This window comes from Peromyscus leucopus, unplaced genomic scaffold (assembly GCF_004664715.2).
Source record: "Peromyscus leucopus breed LL Stock unplaced genomic scaffold, UCI_PerLeu_2.1 scaffold_1243, whole genome shotgun sequence".
NCBI classification, from domain to species: Eukaryota; Metazoa; Chordata; class Mammalia; order Rodentia; family Cricetidae; genus Peromyscus; species Peromyscus leucopus.
The window spans coordinates 49,545-66,669 of NW_023504384.1; the positions used below are offsets into that span (position 1 = coordinate 49,545).

The 17,125-nt window shown below is 44.7% G+C and overlaps 1 protein-coding gene across 1 annotated transcript; it reads left to right on the top strand.

The window, feature by feature from the left end:
• Positions 1-10,030: 10,030 nt before the first annotated feature.
• Positions 10,031-16,297, top strand: LOC114687426 (carcinoembryonic antigen-related cell adhesion molecule 10-like; the record flags this gene model as incomplete). Its single annotated transcript, XM_037201729.1, is given in 5 exon segments — positions 10,031-10,094; positions 10,922-11,167; positions 11,678-11,824; positions 11,827-12,036; positions 16,007-16,297. Coding segments are annotated over 5 exon segments (958 nt in total), but the record flags the coding sequence as incomplete, so codon positions are not given.
• Positions 16,298-17,125: the final 828 nt, after the last annotated feature.

Here is a 17,125-nt window from a genome sequence, read left to right on the forward strand (position 1 = left end):
GAGGACAAGAGCCTGAGAGGGGACACAGGGCTTTTAGTCGGGGTATCAAAGGAGACGACACAGGGGGACAGTCTCAGCAACAAGCTCTCCCTGAACAGGAATTGGTGTGGGCAGGGAGTGTCTTTGTTTGCTCTCTTTTGCTGTGATAAAGACCATAACCAAAAGCAACTTAGGGAGCAAAGGTTTTATTTGGCTCATATATCTCAAGTCATACTCTATTGAGGGACACTGAGGCAGGAGCTGAAGCAGAGACCACAGGGGAGTGCTGCTTATTGGCTTGTTCCTTATGGCTTACTCAGCCTCCTTATACAATCCAGGACCACGTGCCCTGGGGTGGCACCACCCACAGTGAGCTTGTCCTGCCCTCCCACATCAACTGTAAGTCAAGAAGATGCCACCACAGACTGGCCTACAGGACAATCTTATGGAGGCATTTTCTCAGTTGACATTTCCTCTTCCCAGATGAACCTAGTTTGTGTCAGGTTGACAAAAGCAAAACAAACCACAACAACAAAGAACTGATCAATACAAGGAGGAGAAGCATAAGTGATCCCATTCTAAGTTCATCACCATTGGCCTCTGTAGTCTGAAGACAGAGTTCACAGCTAGGTCTGGGTAACTCTCTACATAAAAACAACCCAGGACATTAAACACTGTCCTTGGCTACTAGCAATGCTCTGGACCACTCATTCATTCACCCACAGGTGTCTGAACCTGGTCCAGGCAGCAGCTTCAGTGAAGATCAGACTAGTCCTCTTCTCACATGCCAGAGTTCCAGGAGACAGGAAGACAGGACAGGAAGGACATCTAGAGTAGGAGGTCAGAGGTTGAGAAAAGCCATGGTGGGAACAACAAGGAAAAGTCAAAAGTGAAGAGCCAGGGTCTAGATGAGAAGGTCAGGGAAATTATCCCCCAATTTACATACACCCTAAACCTTCTGAGTGTGAGCAGGGATCTGAAGATAGTGAGGGTATGAGCTATATGGACATCTAAGGAGAGAGTTCCATTCAGAACAAATTATAAGACCAAAGGCACTGAGGGGATAGAGGCCATGCCACAGATTTCAACCTAGTAGCATGCAAATGCACACAGACACAGACACACACACAGACACACACACAGACACACACACACACACACACACACACACACACACACACACACACACACACCAAAGCAGAGTGATTAACATACCTGCTTAGAACTTGCAGCCCATCTTTCTAACAAATATAAAGGACCTGATGTTGATGGATATCTTAGGGTTTCTATTGCTGTGAAGAGACACCATAGCCACGGCAACTCTTACCAAGAAAAAGCACTTAATTGGGGTGGTTTATATTTTCAGGGGTTGAATCCATTATTATCATGGTGGGACACAGTGAATGAAAGCAGACATGGTGCCGGAGAAGGAGACAAGTGTCCTACATCATGACTTGCAGGCAACAGGATGTGGTCTGAGATACTGGGCATGGTTTGAGTATATATGAGACTCCCCAAAAGCCTGCCTCCACAGTGACACACTTCCTCCAACAATGCCACACCTACTCCATCAAAGCCACGCCTCCTAACAGTGCCATTCCCTGTGTGCTTATGGGACCAACTACGCTCAAACTGCCATAATGGGTTTCTCTTTTTTCACTGTTAGTTTCACTTTTTTTTAAAGACACGGTTTCTCTGTGTAGTTTTTGGAGCATGTCCTGGAACTCACCCTATAGCCCAGGCTGGCCTTGAACTCACAGAGATCCACCTGCCTCTGCCTCCTGAGTTCTGGGATTAAAGGTGTGTGCCACCACCATCATGCTAGATTCACTTTTAACAGACCTCTCCCACTGCTTTCCCGCTCCTTACTAATCAATGCCACTTATGCTTCCAAAGCAAAGAATATGCTTCTATTTGTCCACAGTCAGAGAGAGATGTGTATGCTTTTCACTGGTACAAAGGGAAAATTCTAGGCATCAGACAAGAAATTGCATATTATTAAAAACTACTCATTCAATTAATCCAGGACCTGCACACAATGGGAGAGAAACAATATTCTGTAATGCATGCTCCTCCAGAATGTCATCCAGGAGAATATACTACACACACAGATCAAAGGACACCTGTGAAGTTCCATGTACACCATGAAGAATGACTACCTGTGACCTCTGGATGCTGGATGGGATTAATTCCACCTCACACACAAGACTGACAGCTTGGACACTGTCTGATTCCTCCTTGCATTGTGCTCCTATATTGGGGTTTGAGCGTTTAGTGATGTGGTGGCTAAAGAAACTCCATTTTATGCTAGGCATCCATCTTGGTACCCAGTAGTCATTTGTCTCTGACTCCAGTCCCTGGAAAAAAAGTTCCCAAGAACCCCGTCTCAGTGACCCTCCCACCCTGAAATGCACAGCTGTGACCATCTGCTTGTTATGACTAAATTATTTTCTGGCTTCTGTAACTTGTTTATGCAGACACCTGAAGATTATTTTTGATCACCTTCACCATTTAATAGAACATACCTCTGTTTGCTTGCTTGAACAGATATTGAAGGTCTTCTTCTGGTTTTTGCCTTTAAAAATCCTTCCCTGACCTCCCTTCTCACGGCAGTCTCAAGTTTGACTCAGAGCTTGTTGTCCTTCTAGCAGCTAAGGAATAAATATTTTAATCATGATTAGACTTTTCCAGGTGCCACAGACTCCAGACACTTAGGGGATAAACTGCAAAGATCAGAACCCCCACGAGAATCTATCCAGTGAGAGCAGGACCTGTGGAATAGTAACTCAAAAGGTAGACTATCTTTAGCCAGACCCTTGGGGTTCCCCTACCATCATGGCCCTCAGAAAGATCCTGTGGGAGTCAGGCAGGGCCTCTCTGGGAGATCTATGTTTTCATCACAGTGAAGTGAGAATCTGGAAGGCCTGGCTCCAGACCTCTGTTCCAGATTCAACTCCAGGTGACCATAGAGAGCTTGTATCCAGGGCTAGAATTTGACTTCCTGTTAGAGATGACAGGAAACAAGGCTTCACCGACTGTCCAAGACCCATAGAGTGTGGAACCAGCTGTACACTGCCAGGACCTCTGCAGTTAGGTAGATCACCCGGGCATCTCCTTCTCCTGAGTCTCAGTGGACAGGTGCCAGGATGAAAGCCAACTCTTCTGATGGGTTTAGGAGACTTCACAGGAAGTTCATGTTTATGGTCATGATATGGTCATAAACTCATGAAATCACAGCAGCACAAGACCTGTGTAAGCCTGGCCCATCAACAGCACACTATGGACCAGATAGGGGCTCAAGAGGCCACACCCCTTCCTCAGAACCCATTGGTTCTTGGTGGCCACTGAGGGAGGGGAAATTATTTTCTTCAGTGCTTAATTTCCTATACTATAGGAACTGCATAGGTGTCTCTTGATCAGTGTGTGTGGAAATTAACCACCTCACCATCCATGCTCATGTAAGAAACCGTAAATAACACAGTGTTGAACACACAGACAAAGATGGAGGCCCAGTGAGATGGATGCCTACTAAAAGCACTTGCTGCACAGGCCTGATGACCTGAGGTTAACCTCCAGAATTCATGTAAGGATGGAAAGAGAGGACCAACTCCTGAAAGTTACCTTCTGACCTCTGCATACTGTGGTAATATGTATTATAATAATACATATTAATATTACACATTAATTATAATAATACATACTAATTTTTAAATAATAAGTATAAATTACATATGTACACATGAAACATGCAGGAGGGGAGCATTTTAGGAAGAAGAGGTCAGCAGGGCTGGGAAGTGATGAGAGAGGAATGGGTTGTATAGGACCAAGATACCTTTATATGTGTATGTGTGCTTGTATGTGTATGGAATTATCAAACAATGAATTTTAAATGTGTTCTAAAGCAAGTGGCTTGTTCTAGGACCCAGGCCTTTGGACACATCCAGTCCCCAGGAACCCTCACCAGTTGCTGGGCAGCAGGGAAAACTCCTGCAACCAGGCTTTCCCACTAAACCCTCCATCGGACCCTGCAATCTACAAGACCCATGCCCTACCCCAATACCCATCTGCCTGTGACCCCACTTCCTGACACAAGGAATCTGCCAGCTCCCATTGGACCAAGAGTAACTTCCTGAGACAAGGAATCCACCAGCTCTCATTGGACCAAGAGAGGCTTCCTGAGACACAGAACCTGACAGCTCCCACTGGACCAAGAGAAGCTTCCTCAGACACAGAATCCACCATCTCTGACTGGACCAAGAATCCTGATAAGACCAAGAGCAGATCCCTGAGTCACAGAATCAGCTAGCTTGGATTGGGCCAAGAGCAATTCCCTTAGATACAGAATCTGCCAGCTCCAATTAGACCAAGAGCTAAGATTGGACCCAGAGGAGTCCCCTGAGACACAGACACAATAAGCACAGAGTGGACCAATAGCAGCTCACTCAGACACAGGCACCTTTTGCACCTATTAGAGGAAAAGATAGGGAGACAGTCAGTGAAAAAATACAAACAACAACATAAAGAGCAATATGGCATCACCAGAACCTAGCCCTCCTACAACAGCAAGATCTGAACATCACAATGTAGAAGCAGAAGAAAGCAACTATAAAAATAACTTCATGAAAGTGCTAGAGGCCTTTAAAGAAAAATGAAAAATTCCCTTAAAGAAATTTAGGAAGAGACAAAAAATTGGAAAAAATCAATAAATCTCTTAAAGACAGCCAAGAAAACCATGAAAAAACAAACATACAAAAAATAAACGTGAAAAAAAAACCAGCTCAAGATCTGAAAATTGAAATGGAGACAGTGAAGAAGACACAAACTGAGGGAATGCAGGAAATAGAAAATCTGAGTAAATGAATAAGAAACACAGATGTAAGCATAAGCAACAAAATACAAGTATGGAAGACAGAATCTCTAGTGTAGAGAATAAAATAGAGCAAATAGATTTGTCAGTCAAAGAAAACACCAAAGCCAAAAAACGTCATAACACAAAATGTCCAGGAAATCTGGGACACCATAAAAAGACCAAAACTAAGAATAATAGGGATAAAAGAAGGAGAAGAATAACAACTCAAAGGTACAGAAAATACATTCAACAAAATCATGGAAGAAAACTTTCCCAACTTAAAGAAGGGCATACCAATGAAGATACAACAAGCTATAGAACACCAAATAGACTGGACCCCCCAAAAAGTGCCCTCGCAGCATAATATTTAACCCACTAAACATACAGAATAAAGAAAGAATATTAAGAGCAGCAAAGAAAAAAAGGCCAAGTGAATTATAAAGGCAGACCTATCAGAATAACACCCGACTTCTCAATGGAGACTTTGAAAGCTAGAAGGACCTGGACAGATGTAATGCAGATACTAAGAGACCATGGATGCCAGCCTACCTAATATACCCAGCAAAACTTTCAGTCACCATAGATGGAGTGAACAAGACATTCCAAGACAAAACCAGATTTGGACAATTTCTATCTACAAGTCCAGCCCTACAGAAAACACTAGAAGGAAAATTCCAACCTAAGGAAGTCAGGTACACCCACAACAACACAGGCAATAGATTTTCCACAGCAGCAAATCCCAAAGAAGAGAGAAATACACATACACTACTACCAAAAGATAACAGGAATGAATAATCACTGGTCATTAATAACCCTTAATATCAATGGATTAATTCACCTATAAAAAACACAGGCTAACAGAATGGATATGAAAGCAGGACCCATCTTTCTGCTGCATACAAGAAACACACCTCAAGTTCAAAGACAGACACTACCTCAGAGTAAAAGGCTGGGAAAAGTCTTTCCAATCAAATGGACTTAAGAAGCAAGCTGGTGTAGCCATCCTAACACCCAACAAAATAGACTTCAAACTAAAATCAATCAAGAGATAGAAAAGGACATTATATTCTCATCACAGGAAAGATCCACTAAGATGAAGTTTCAATTCTGAGCACTTATGCCCCAAATACAAGGGCACTCACAAATGTAAGAGAAACACCACTAAAGCTTAAATTACAGGCAAATGGATGTAAGTAGAAAAAAATCATCCTGAGTGAAGTAACCCACTCCCTGAAAGACAAACATGGTATGTACTCACTCATAAGTGGATATTAGATGTAAAGCACAGGATAACCAGACTACAATCCACAGCCCCAGAGAAGCTAGGTAACAAAAAGGACCATAAGAGGGACACATGGATTTCCCTGGAAAGGGGAAATAGATGAGATCTCCTGGGCAAACTGGGAGTGGGGGTAGGGGGACAAGTAGGGAGGAGATGGGAGATGGAGGGATGGGAGCATGAGTGATCAGATTGGTTGAGCTGGGATGGGAAGAAGGGAAGAGTAATGAAAGATATCTTGATAAATGGACCAATTAGGGGTTATAGAGAAACCTGGTGCAAGGGAAACTCCCAGGAATCCACAAAGATGACCCCAGCTAAGGCACTAGCAATAGTGGAGAGGGAGCCTGAACTGGCCTTCTCCTGTAATCAGAGTGGTGACTACCCTAGTTGTCATCAGAGAGCCTGCATCTAATAAATGATGGAAGGAGATAAAGAGATCCACAGTCAAGGGCTGGGCCAAGCTCCAGGAGTCCAGTTGAAGAGATCGAAGGGAGACTGTATGAGCAGGGGAGGTCAAGATCGTGGTGGAAAAACCCACAGAGACACCTGAAACAAGCTAGGGGGAGCTCACAGACTCGGGTTAATAGTTAGGGAGCCTGCCTGGGACAGACCTAGGCCCTCTGCATGTAGGTGACAGTTGTGTAGCTCTGTCTGTTTGTGGGGCCTCTAGCAGTGGGATCAGGTGTCCCTGGTGCTTCAGCTGGCTTTTTAGAACCTATTCCCCATGCCAGGATATCGTGCACAGCCTTGAAGCAGGGGAGGAACTAAGTCCTGCTTCAACTTGATATGTCATGCTTTGTTGACTCCAATGGGAGTCCTGTCCATTTTTGAATGGAGGAGGAGGGGATATGTGGGAGGGAGGATGGGAGGTAGGGGGAGGGAATGGGAAGTAAGGGAGGAGGGGAAACTGTGGTTGGTATGTGAAATAAATAAAAACAACAACAACAACAACAACAACTAAAAGATTGGGCTGTAGGCAAGCCTGAAGAGCATTTTCTTAATAAATGATTAATGGAGGAGGGCCAAGCCCATTGTGGGTGTGAAGCCATTCCTGGGCCAGTGGTCCTGGGTTCTATAGGAAAATAGCCTGAGCAAGCCATGAGGAGCAAGCCAGTAAGCAGCACTCCTCCTTGGCCTCTGCATCAGCTCCTGCCTCCAGGTTCCTGCTCTGTTTGAATTCCTGTCCTGACTTCCTTCAATGATGAACAGTGATATAGAAGGGTAAGGTAAATAAACCCTTTCTTGCCCCAATTTTCTTTTGATCATGGTGTTTCATCGCAGCAATAGTAACCCTAAGACAGTAAGTTTATGAATTAAAACTGCAAACTGAAATGACAACCTACAGAACAGAAAAACATATTTGTAAATCATATATACAGTACAGCTTTTGTGTTCAGAATAAATAACTAATACAACTCAGGAAAAAAGTGATCCCTAGACATCAGGAAAATGCAAATTAAATCTACTGTGAGATGCCAGCTCACCCCAGGTAGAATAACTATAGTCCAAATAACTGATAACAAATGTTGCAGAGGATGTGGAGAAAGAGGAACACATATTTTCTGCTGGTGGGTGTGAAAATTAATACAGTCATTATATAGAGCTTGTAGAAGTCCCTTAGAAATATCACATGACTCAGCTATTTTACTGGGCATATACCCAGAGATCCTGTACCCTACCATAGAGATATTGGCACCCATGATTACTGCTGCTCTATTCAAAATGGCAAGGAGATGGAACCAATCTAGATGTCCATCAGCATATTAATGCATGATGCAAGTCTAGTGCATATACCAAATGAAATTTATTCATCCTAGAGAAAAATGAAATCACAAAATTTACAGGAAAGTAGATAGACTTAGAAAGTATACTGTTAAATGAGATCACTCAATCTCAAGGGAAAAACCACATATTCTTTCTTGTGTGTGGATCCTAGCCTATATAATGTATGCATGTACACATGTAATTAAATATGCAGATGCATGGTACAACATATACGAAGAGGAACATGAAAGGGTAATTTTAAAGAGACAAAATGCTTTCTAATGAGTTCACATACATGCTGTACTTTGTGTGTGGGTCCTCTGAATGCTCTCTGAACATAGAAAATGGTTTTGATGTAAAACATATCCTTAAAAAGCAACATCTAATGTAACTCTGTGCTGCCATCTTACTGGGAGCCCAAATTTGAAATTATGTTTTTCATCTTTTAAGTGTCTCAGTACAATGCAGTTCTTGTAAGTACTACCAACTTAGGGTGCATTCATTTTTTTTTTTTTGAGACAGGGTTTCTCTGTGTTGTTTTGGTGCCTGTCCTGGGTCTTGCTCTGTAGCCCAGGCTGGCCTTGAACTCACAGAGATACACCTGGCTCTGCCTCCTTAGTGCTGGAATTAAAAGCGTGTGCCACCACTGCCTGGCAGGTGCATTATTCTTTAAACAAGAAATCCAGCTATAACAATTATAGATTGTGAAAGCTGTCCAAAGTATGCTTAAATCATCATAGCTGGAGAAGTTTTGAAAATTCCAGGGAATGCCGACTTACTGGCCCTGAATCTCAAAGACTAATACACCAGAAATTACCAACACTGAGAAGCTTGCAGGGTTTGGTTTGGTTTTCATTGTATGTTGTAAGTCTAGAATGTGTTATTGTTAGTGAATGAATGTACTTTGCTTTAAAATTTAAAGTCAGAATAAAACTATTTTAGAGTGAGCAAAATTCCTGCCCAGAACTAGATGTACAAAAATCTAATAAAAACACATAGGGAAGGGGGCTCAACATCATCAGTCTTCATGGAACTGCAGATCAAAATGGCAGTGAGTCTCACCTCAGCTATTCTAGTCTCCAGCAAAAGTCTACCTAGATCCTCAAAGGCAGCTGCTCACTGGGACCTTCCTGGGAATCTTGGTCCTCAGCTTCATTACAGCCTTTGGAGCTTGGCTACCATCCTTTAGGCAGCCTAAACATGAGCTGCAGGTCTCCTCATGAACACCAGGGGTAAACAAGAAACCACATTTCAACAGGGAAAACTCCCTAAGATGTGAACCTGCCTTGCAGCTTTGTTTCCACCCAGTTCCAACAGACTTGGAGCTCCCTCACATAATCATTTCCTGTGTCTCCGAGACCATATTCTGCAAGGAGACCCTATGTAGTCCCCTCCCTCCTATCCTCATCCATGAGGAAAGACGGGGAGATCACAGGGCAATCACCTAGGAGAGCAAAGGCATCCTAGAAAGATGAGGGAGGGCATGGGCAGACCTGAATCACATTCAGCCAGCACAGGAAACTGGGGGTAGAGGGGTCTCCCTGGTGCCCTCCGTAAGAAGCTGGAGCACAGGGTCCTCTTCCTAGGACACACAGCTCCTCCTGCACACCAGGATATGAACCCTTGAGATAGTGTGTAACCCTTGACAGACACCTGACTGGTAACACCAGTGTTGATGGATCTGGGCCCTCCCCAGCCATCACTCAGTTCCTAGAGAAGACAGCTGCTCCATGCCAGGAGTAAATCCCACCTTCCCTGAGCATTGAGATTACAGGGCAGACTGGGCTCTGCTGTTTTTTTGTGTGTGTCACAAGGAAATACACTCTTGTCTATAGGAAGTTCAGGGACAAAGCTTTGGAGTGGTCTCTTGTTCTCTTGGGGTACAGACATTTCTCAGTCTTGAGGCTCAAAGTATGTTCTAGAACACTGAACCAGAAAGGAATAGAGAGATGGGAGGCAGCACTCACAGAAGAACAGGCCAGTGTGCATATACAAACTCCACCCCCAGCCCATCTGACTCCAGGAAGTGCCCTCCTCTGGGAGGAGGCAGAGGTCTGGGAATAAAAGCAGAGCAGACACCAGAGGAGCCCAGCTTGGCAGCAGCCTAAGAGTCAAACCTCCTCTCCAGAACAAGAGCCTAGCCCACAGCAGAGACTATGGAGCTCACCTCATCCCCTCTCCACAAAGCACAGGTCTTCTGGAGGGGACTCCTGCTCACAGGTGAGGAGACATTCCTCGGGAGTAGAGAGTTGGGGAGCTCAGAGACTGGATGGGGACCTGTCCTCAGTTATTTCTCATTGTAAGTTTATCAGCACTGGCCACTGTAACCTGAAGACTGACGTTCACACCTCTGTCAGGGTGACTCTCCAAGTAAAACTCAAACCGAGGCCAGTAAACAACAACCTCATTGCATAGGACCAGAGATATTTGCAAAAACCCAGGCTTTGGGGAACTCATTTGCTCACAGGTAGCTGAACCTGTTTTTGGTAGAGAAATGAAAACCAAAAAGAACAAGTCCTCTTCAAAAGCCCTCCTACTACTGGGCAGGAAGACAGAGCAGCAAGGAAATCTAGAAGGTGGGCCCAGGGGTTGACAAGCACTTCAGAGGAAACAGAGCAGGGACAGGTCAGAAAATGAAGGCACCAAGTCTTTAGAGGAGGAGGTTAGACAAGACATGCTACACTCACCGTAGATTCTGAGTGTGAGCAGGGATCTGAGGCCAGTGAGGGGTGAGCTGTATAGGTGCCAAGAAGATAGTGTCATACATTCTAAGATTTATGGGTACTGATGAATGGGGGTGATGCTGCTGACCTCACCCCAATAGGACACACACACACACACACACCAAGGCTGAGAGTTGAAGGCACTCAGGGTTCAAATTTCTACCAAATGAAAAGTCCTAATATTGGAAGACTTTTCTCTCTTCCCTCTTAGCCTCACTTGATCCTACTGGACTTCTCCCACTACTGCCCAAGTCACTGTGGAAACAGTTCCATCACACGTTGCTGAAGGGGACAACATCCTTCTACTTGTCCACAATCTGTCAGCGACAGCCCCATTTTTTCACTGGTACAAGGGGAAAAATGTTGATCAGAGGAAGGAAATTGCACGATTGGTAATATCCAGAGGTAAAATAGAACCCGGGACTGTGTACAGCGGCAGAGAGATAATATTCCCCAATGCATCCTTGCTCTTCCTGAATGTCACTCGGAAAGATGCAGGAGTCTATTTGCTACGTGTGACTATGGAAAACTTTGATGAAGAGAAGGCATATGTGCAGTTTCAGGTACACCGTAAGTAATTCTCTGTAACCTCTGGGTCCTGGGTGGAGCTAATTCTACTTCACACATAGGGTTGTCAATACTGGATGACTCTGTGTTAAGGTCCCCATATGGTGGATCAAGCATTCAGTAAAGGACACACACTAAAATGTGGAAAAAAGCAGCAATAAATCAGGATGCCGCACTTCAATCCACCCTCAGAGAAGAGGGGGTGAGGTAACTGAGCCCAGGCATGTCAGACTCTGACCAGGGTCTTAGGTGCTCATCATAAACATGGCCTTGAGAAAGATCCTTTAGGACTCAGGAAGGGCCTGGCTGAGGAAACCATGAGAGTCTCACAGAGAGATGAGCACCTGAAGATTTGCTCAAGAACTCCATGCCAGACTGGACCAGGAATCCTGGGAAGGTTCTAGACTGGGTTTGAATTTGACCTGCTGTTGGAGCTCAGAGGGAACAATGATGGATTGTGGGCTGGGAGCTTGCTGACAGTCTTTTGATAGACTTTTCTCTCTTCTCTCTTAGCCTCACTTGTAACCTACGGGACCTCCCCCACCACTGCCCAAGTCACTGTGGAAGTAGTTCCACCCCACATTGTAGAAGGAAACAACGTGCTTCTACTTGTCCACAATCTGCCAGCAACAGTCCCATTTTTTCACTGGTACAAGGGAAAAATGTTGATCAGAGGAATGAAATTGCGCGATTGGTAATACCCAGACGTAAACTAGAACGAGGGCCTGTATACAGCGGCAGAGAGACACTATACCCCAAAGGATCCTTGTTCTTCCAGAATGTTACTCAGAAAGATGCAGGAGTCTATTTGCTTCGTGTGACTATGGAAAACTTTGATGAAGAGAAGGTATCTGTGCAGTTTAAGGTTCACCCTAAGTAATTCCCTGTAACTTCTGGTGGCTGAAGCCACTCTGTCACCCTTGGGAAAGGCACATAAATGTTTTTCAAATGGAGCTCTTTAGAAGGCAAGGCACTTTAGAGAATCCAATCCATTTAGAAAGACCTATAGAAACAATACTGCATTCCTCTGTGCTGATCCTAGGGAGCTGATGGGCTTCAGGCCTCTCTAACTTTGAGCTATGCTTCTTCTTGTGGTATATCTTAGTTTTGCTTTGTTAATTGTGATTTTGCCTGTGATTTCCGGAAACAAAGCTGATCTGTTACACAAAGATTGTCTCTGGTGGCCTCTGGATGCCTTTGGAGTCATCCTGAGTGAACAGGAGGAACTCACTAAGTTCAATGAGTTTTGCTTATTCAACTCCAGAAAGGGGTAAACATACTCCAAAGAACTTAAGAACTTGAAAAACGGGTTTTTAAAGGTGACCTTAAAATTTTTTAGGAACATATGAGGAAAAGGTAGAGATCATGAAAGGTCAGACATATCTCTGGCGCCAGGACATGAAAACTCAGATATTTTTCTAATGTCAAAAAATCAGTAAAGGTATCTAAAACTCCCAGTTCCCTTAAGAGAAAAGCACATGTGGAAATTGCCAGGAAGAATAGATATATAGTCCCAGCAGTTAAAGAGTTAGATACTAATCATTCCTCTTTTGAGGACTTATAAAGAATAGGATTATAACTGTAGTCCACATGAAAGGTATATACAGATTACTTAGAAATTGGCAAACACCTGAACATGATATCCTAGACGTAACAATACACTCAGCTGGTTACAAAAAATGAAAGTATCCTATTGTTAAGAACTAATCACAGGGCTTAAATCTCTTACTTTGTACTAGCGTGTTTGTTGCTGGCTAGGGCACACTATGAAGAAGATACAATCATTTGGCTTGCACTCTAAAGATAGGGGGTAAAGGCCAATGACATCAAGGGAGTAGGATGAAGAAGAGAAACTAAAATGAATGAACGTGAATGATTCTTGGGAAATGATTAAAGAGAAATGATTAGAAATTGCTCATGCTTGAATACATTAGAACTTGTATAATAAAGATGGCCTGAGCTAGTTGGGACCATCACTTTGAAAGGCAACTGGTGGTCCAACTTTTCATTCTTCACTGACTTCACACCTCCATCCTGTGTCACAGAAGCCCACTGGACATGGACTCCAGCATCCTGGGTCGTGGGTGGAGCTAATCCTACTTTACACATAGGGTTGTCAGTCTTGTATGACTCAAGGTTGTGGTCCCCATATTGTGGTTCAAGCAATCAGTAAAGGACACACATTAATGTGTGGAAAAACAGCGATAAATCAGGATGCCTCACTTAGATCTGAGGAGAGAGGTTGGTGTAACTGAACCCAGGCACATCAGACTTTGCCCAGGTCTTAGATACTCACCATGAACATGGCCTTGAGAAAGACCTTTTAGGACTCAGGCAGGGCCTGGCTGAGGAAACCATGAGAGTCTCACAGAGAGATGAGCACCTGAAGATTTGCTCAAGAACTCCATGCCAGACTGGACCAGGAATCCTGGGAAGGTTGTAGACTGGGTTTGAATTTGACCTGCTGTTGGAGCTGACAGGGGACAATGATGGATTGTAGGCTGGGAGGATGCTGACAGTCAGCTTCTGAGAGCCATGTCTGAGGTAGGTCACCTGGGCATCTCCTCCTGAGACTCAGTGTGCTCAGCATAGGTGGAGAGGTAGGAAAGGCCAGCTAATTGATGGTTCTGAGACCTCCTAGGGAGGTCAAGAGCCCTAAAGTGATAGCAGAGGTGTAAGTATAGAAAAGGCAGCTCTTTGTCCTCTGGGATTATTTCGTGCAGGCAAACACTAATAGACACTGCTTGGTGGAAGATAACTCAATCATCTCCCAGTGTCCTGCTCCATCCATATCATATGTCTAATCTTCTCCTGCTTCTCTGAGTTCTCCTGGCTGATAGAGATGGAGCTTGGAATGTGAGCAGGAGGTTCTGCCAGCCTTGGAAGCCTCAGGTTGTATGAGGGACTTCCCAAGGGAGGGAGAGCCTTAAAGGCACGATTTCTTTCTGTCACTCACACAAGCCTTCCCGTACCCTCTCTCCATTTTCTTTTTATGACCTCCATGACCTAGAAGGAACACCCAGGGTTTCAGACTGTGCTCACATGATTTTCTCCAAATTGGAGGAGAGAATTCCCCACAGATGGGGACAAGCAGTCCAGAGCTCTGCTCCCAGCTTGCTCTGCTCCTGTCTCACTGGTGGCTGGCTCAGCTCTGACTCTGTAGGATGGGAAGAGTGGTGGAGAGGGTACCTGGAAGCCATGTTCTGAGTCAGGGTGAACCAAGTCACTGACAGTTGATGATGCTCTTTCCCTTACTCTTCACAAGGTTCAAAAAACAAAAGTTGGCTGAGTGTGGTTGTGCACATCTTTAATGCCAAGACTGATGAGGGAGAGAGATGTAGAGAGTGTGAGTTTGAGGCCATCCTGGTCTGCATAGCAAGTTCCAAGCTAGCCTAGGATGTACAGTGAGACCCTGTCTCAAAAAAAGTGAATATTTAGCATTAGAGTGTCAGGCTGTGGTTAGCACTGTGATTATTCCCTTCTTCTCTGTGGTATTTAATCCATACCCCTGGGGCAGGAAATAAAATGTTTCTTCAGCTCTTATATTTTTGGTTGTGAGCCTAGCCTTTAACGGCTGAGCCATGAGTGGGAGCAATGAAGGGTGAGGTCGAGGAAAAGAGAGCGGGAGATCCTAGCTGGATCAAGAAAAGAGAGGGAGAACAAGGAATAAGAGACCGTGGTAAATGAAGACCACATGAGAAAAGGAAGAAACAAAGAGCTAAAGAGGCCCACAGAAATCCACAAAGATACCCCCACAAAAGACTGCTGGCAATGGTAGAGAGACAGCTGGGACTGACCTACTCTGGTGAGTAGGTCAAACACCCTAATAGTTGTGCCATAAACCCCATCCAAGGACTGAGGAATCTGGATGCAGACATCCACGGCTAGGCCCCTGGTGGAGCACTGGGAGTCTAATTAGTGAGAAAGAGGAGGGTTTATATGAGCGAGAATTGTTGAAACCAAGGTTGGATAAAGCACAGGGACAAATAACCAAATGAATGGAAACACATGAACTATGAACCAAAGGCTGAGGGGCCCCCAACTGGATCAGGCCCTCTGAATAGGTGAGACAGTTGATTGGCTTGATCTGTTTGGGAGGCATCTAGGCAGTGGTACCAGGTCCTGGCTCGTTGCATGAGTTAGCTGTTTGAAACCTGGGACTTATGCAGGGACGCTTGGCTCAATCTGGGAGGAGGGGACTGACCTGCCTGGACTGGTTGGTTGATCAACTCAGGTTGATCTCAGTCCTTGGGGGAGACCTTGATCTGGAGGAGGTGGGAATGGGGGGTAGGCTGGGGGGAAGGGAGGGGGGCAGGAAGGGAGAGAACAAGGGAATCTGTGGCTATTATGTCGAACTGAATAGTATTGTAAAATAAAAAAAAAAATGTTTCTTCAAACAGAAATTCTTCAGTTAGGGATTTCTCCCAGTTCTGAGGTCTAGGCTTAACATTTTTAATATTAGCTGGGCCATTTTAACCCCATCAAATTATTAAATGAAAAAGAAACAGAAGGTCATTTCATAAAGGAGGGACCTGACTGTTCACACTCACAGAAATTGTGAGCAAGAATTTGCATAAACATCAACGAGAAACACCACCCCCATGAGATTTATGAACTCGGGGTTGAAGAGGCTCCCAGTATGGTAACTAGACAAATACCCTGATTCAGGGGTCACTGGGTGATCTGGGTAGGATGATGATTCAGCTTTCTCCTTACAGACCCTATCTTGAACCCAAACATGTGGTCTTGCAGAGGACCCCTTCATTCTGTGGGACCTGTGAGCTGGCTCAGATGTTGAGGGTGAAGGACTCTTAGCTGGCCCCCTCCATGGTTTATCCATAGAGCCAGTGACTCTGCCTTCCATCCAAGTCACCACCACCACCACCACCACCACCACATTCAATGACCTGGACTCTGTGTTCCTGACCTGCTTCTCAAAAGACATGGGGATCTTCATCAGGTGGCTCTTCAATGGCTAGAGTCTGAGACTCACTAACAGGTTGAAGCTGTCCCAGAACAACAGCATCCTCAGCATAGACCCTGTCAGGAGGAAGGATTCTGGAGACTATCAGTGTGAGGTATCCAATCCAGTCAGTTCCAAAAGGAGTGACCCCATCCAGCTGGACATAATAGGTGAGTGACCTCTGCTCCCTTTTTACTCCATAGTGTTGGGGATGGGGGCAGTTTCTTTATCAACAGAGTGCAGAATGGTCAAAGACACAAGGAGAAAACATGGCTCAAGATACAAATACAGCCAATTGGTGATGGATGCATGTTAATCTCAAGATAACACACCAAGCAAGCCTAGCACAGTGCTGCATGCCTTTAACCCCAGCACACCAAAGGTAGAGACAGGTGGATCTCTATGAGGTCCCAACCATCCCAGTCTTTGTTTATTAGCACTGGCAACTGTATCCTAAAGACATTCACACCTCTGTCATGGTGACTCTTCAAGTCAAACTCAAACTGGGTGAATAAACAACAGCATCATTATGTAGGACCCTGAGAAATCTGCCAATAAACCCCAGGCTCTGGGACACTGATTTGCTCACAGGTATCTGAGCCTGTTCCAGGCAGTGGGGTTTAAACCAAAATCAAACTAGTCCTTCTCACAAAGCCCTAGTAACACTGGACAGGAAGATAGAGCAGCAAGAACATCTAGAAGGTGGCTCAGAGGCTGACAAGCACTTCAGAAGAAACAGAGCAGGGAAAGGTCAGAAAATGAAGGCACCAAGTCTTTAGAGGAAGAGGTTATGAAAGACATGTCTATACTCACCATAGATTCTGAATGTGAGCAGGGATCTGAGGCCAGTGAGGGGTGAGCTGTATAGGTGCCAAGAAGACAGTGTCATACATTCTAAGATTTATGGGTACTGATGAATGGGGGTGATGCTGCTGACCTCACCCCAATAGGACACACACACACACACACACACACACACACACACACACACACACACA